Source organism: Morus notabilis, unplaced genomic scaffold (genome assembly GCF_000414095.1).
Source record: "Morus notabilis unplaced genomic scaffold, ASM41409v2 C11175909, whole genome shotgun sequence".
NCBI classification, from domain to species: domain Eukaryota; kingdom Viridiplantae; phylum Streptophyta; class Magnoliopsida; order Rosales; family Moraceae; genus Morus; species Morus notabilis.
The window spans coordinates 1-434 of record NW_010381802.1 but is presented as its reverse complement, the minus strand read 5'-3'; the positions used below and the strand labels follow the sequence as shown (position 1 = coordinate 434).

General features: G+C 43.1%; 1 protein-coding gene across 1 annotated transcript; it reads right to left on the bottom strand.

The window, feature by feature from the left end:
- Positions 1-74: 74 nt before the first annotated feature.
- LOC112094768 (putative expansin-B2) lies at positions 75-385 on the bottom strand (the record flags this gene model as incomplete). The annotated part of the gene is made up of 1 exon (XM_024176468.1): positions 75-385. A coding segment is annotated over exon 1 (311 nt), but the record flags the coding sequence as incomplete, so codon positions are not given.
- Positions 386-434: the final 49 nt, after the last annotated feature.

The window sequence follows — 434 nt, the reverse complement described above, 5'->3', positions numbered from 1 at the left end:
GTACGACTGACATCTATAAACGCGTTGTACAATCAGTTAGTTAATCCTCTCTAATTGTAACTTATAATACGTACCGTTTGTATTGAATCTGCAAGACTCCAGCATTACGTAGCTGATCAGCCTGACCAGAAATGGCCATGGCTCCAAAAGCAGTGCCACTTAAGTCAAAGTGAACAGACTCGGAAGTGCAACCAGGGCACTCATCTGTTATAGCCACTGTCACAGGTGCTCCAGAGCATGCCTTGTTGCTTGTGCATTTCACCTGGTAACACGCCCCACATCCTTTCCCTGATTTGTACAAAGATGGACCTCCCGCTGACACTTTTGATGAAAATGGTTCTTCCTCTACTCCACCTCCATATCCACATGCACCCCCTGCACCCATCACATACATATATTACTATATATCAGTACTCTATATATATATATATATA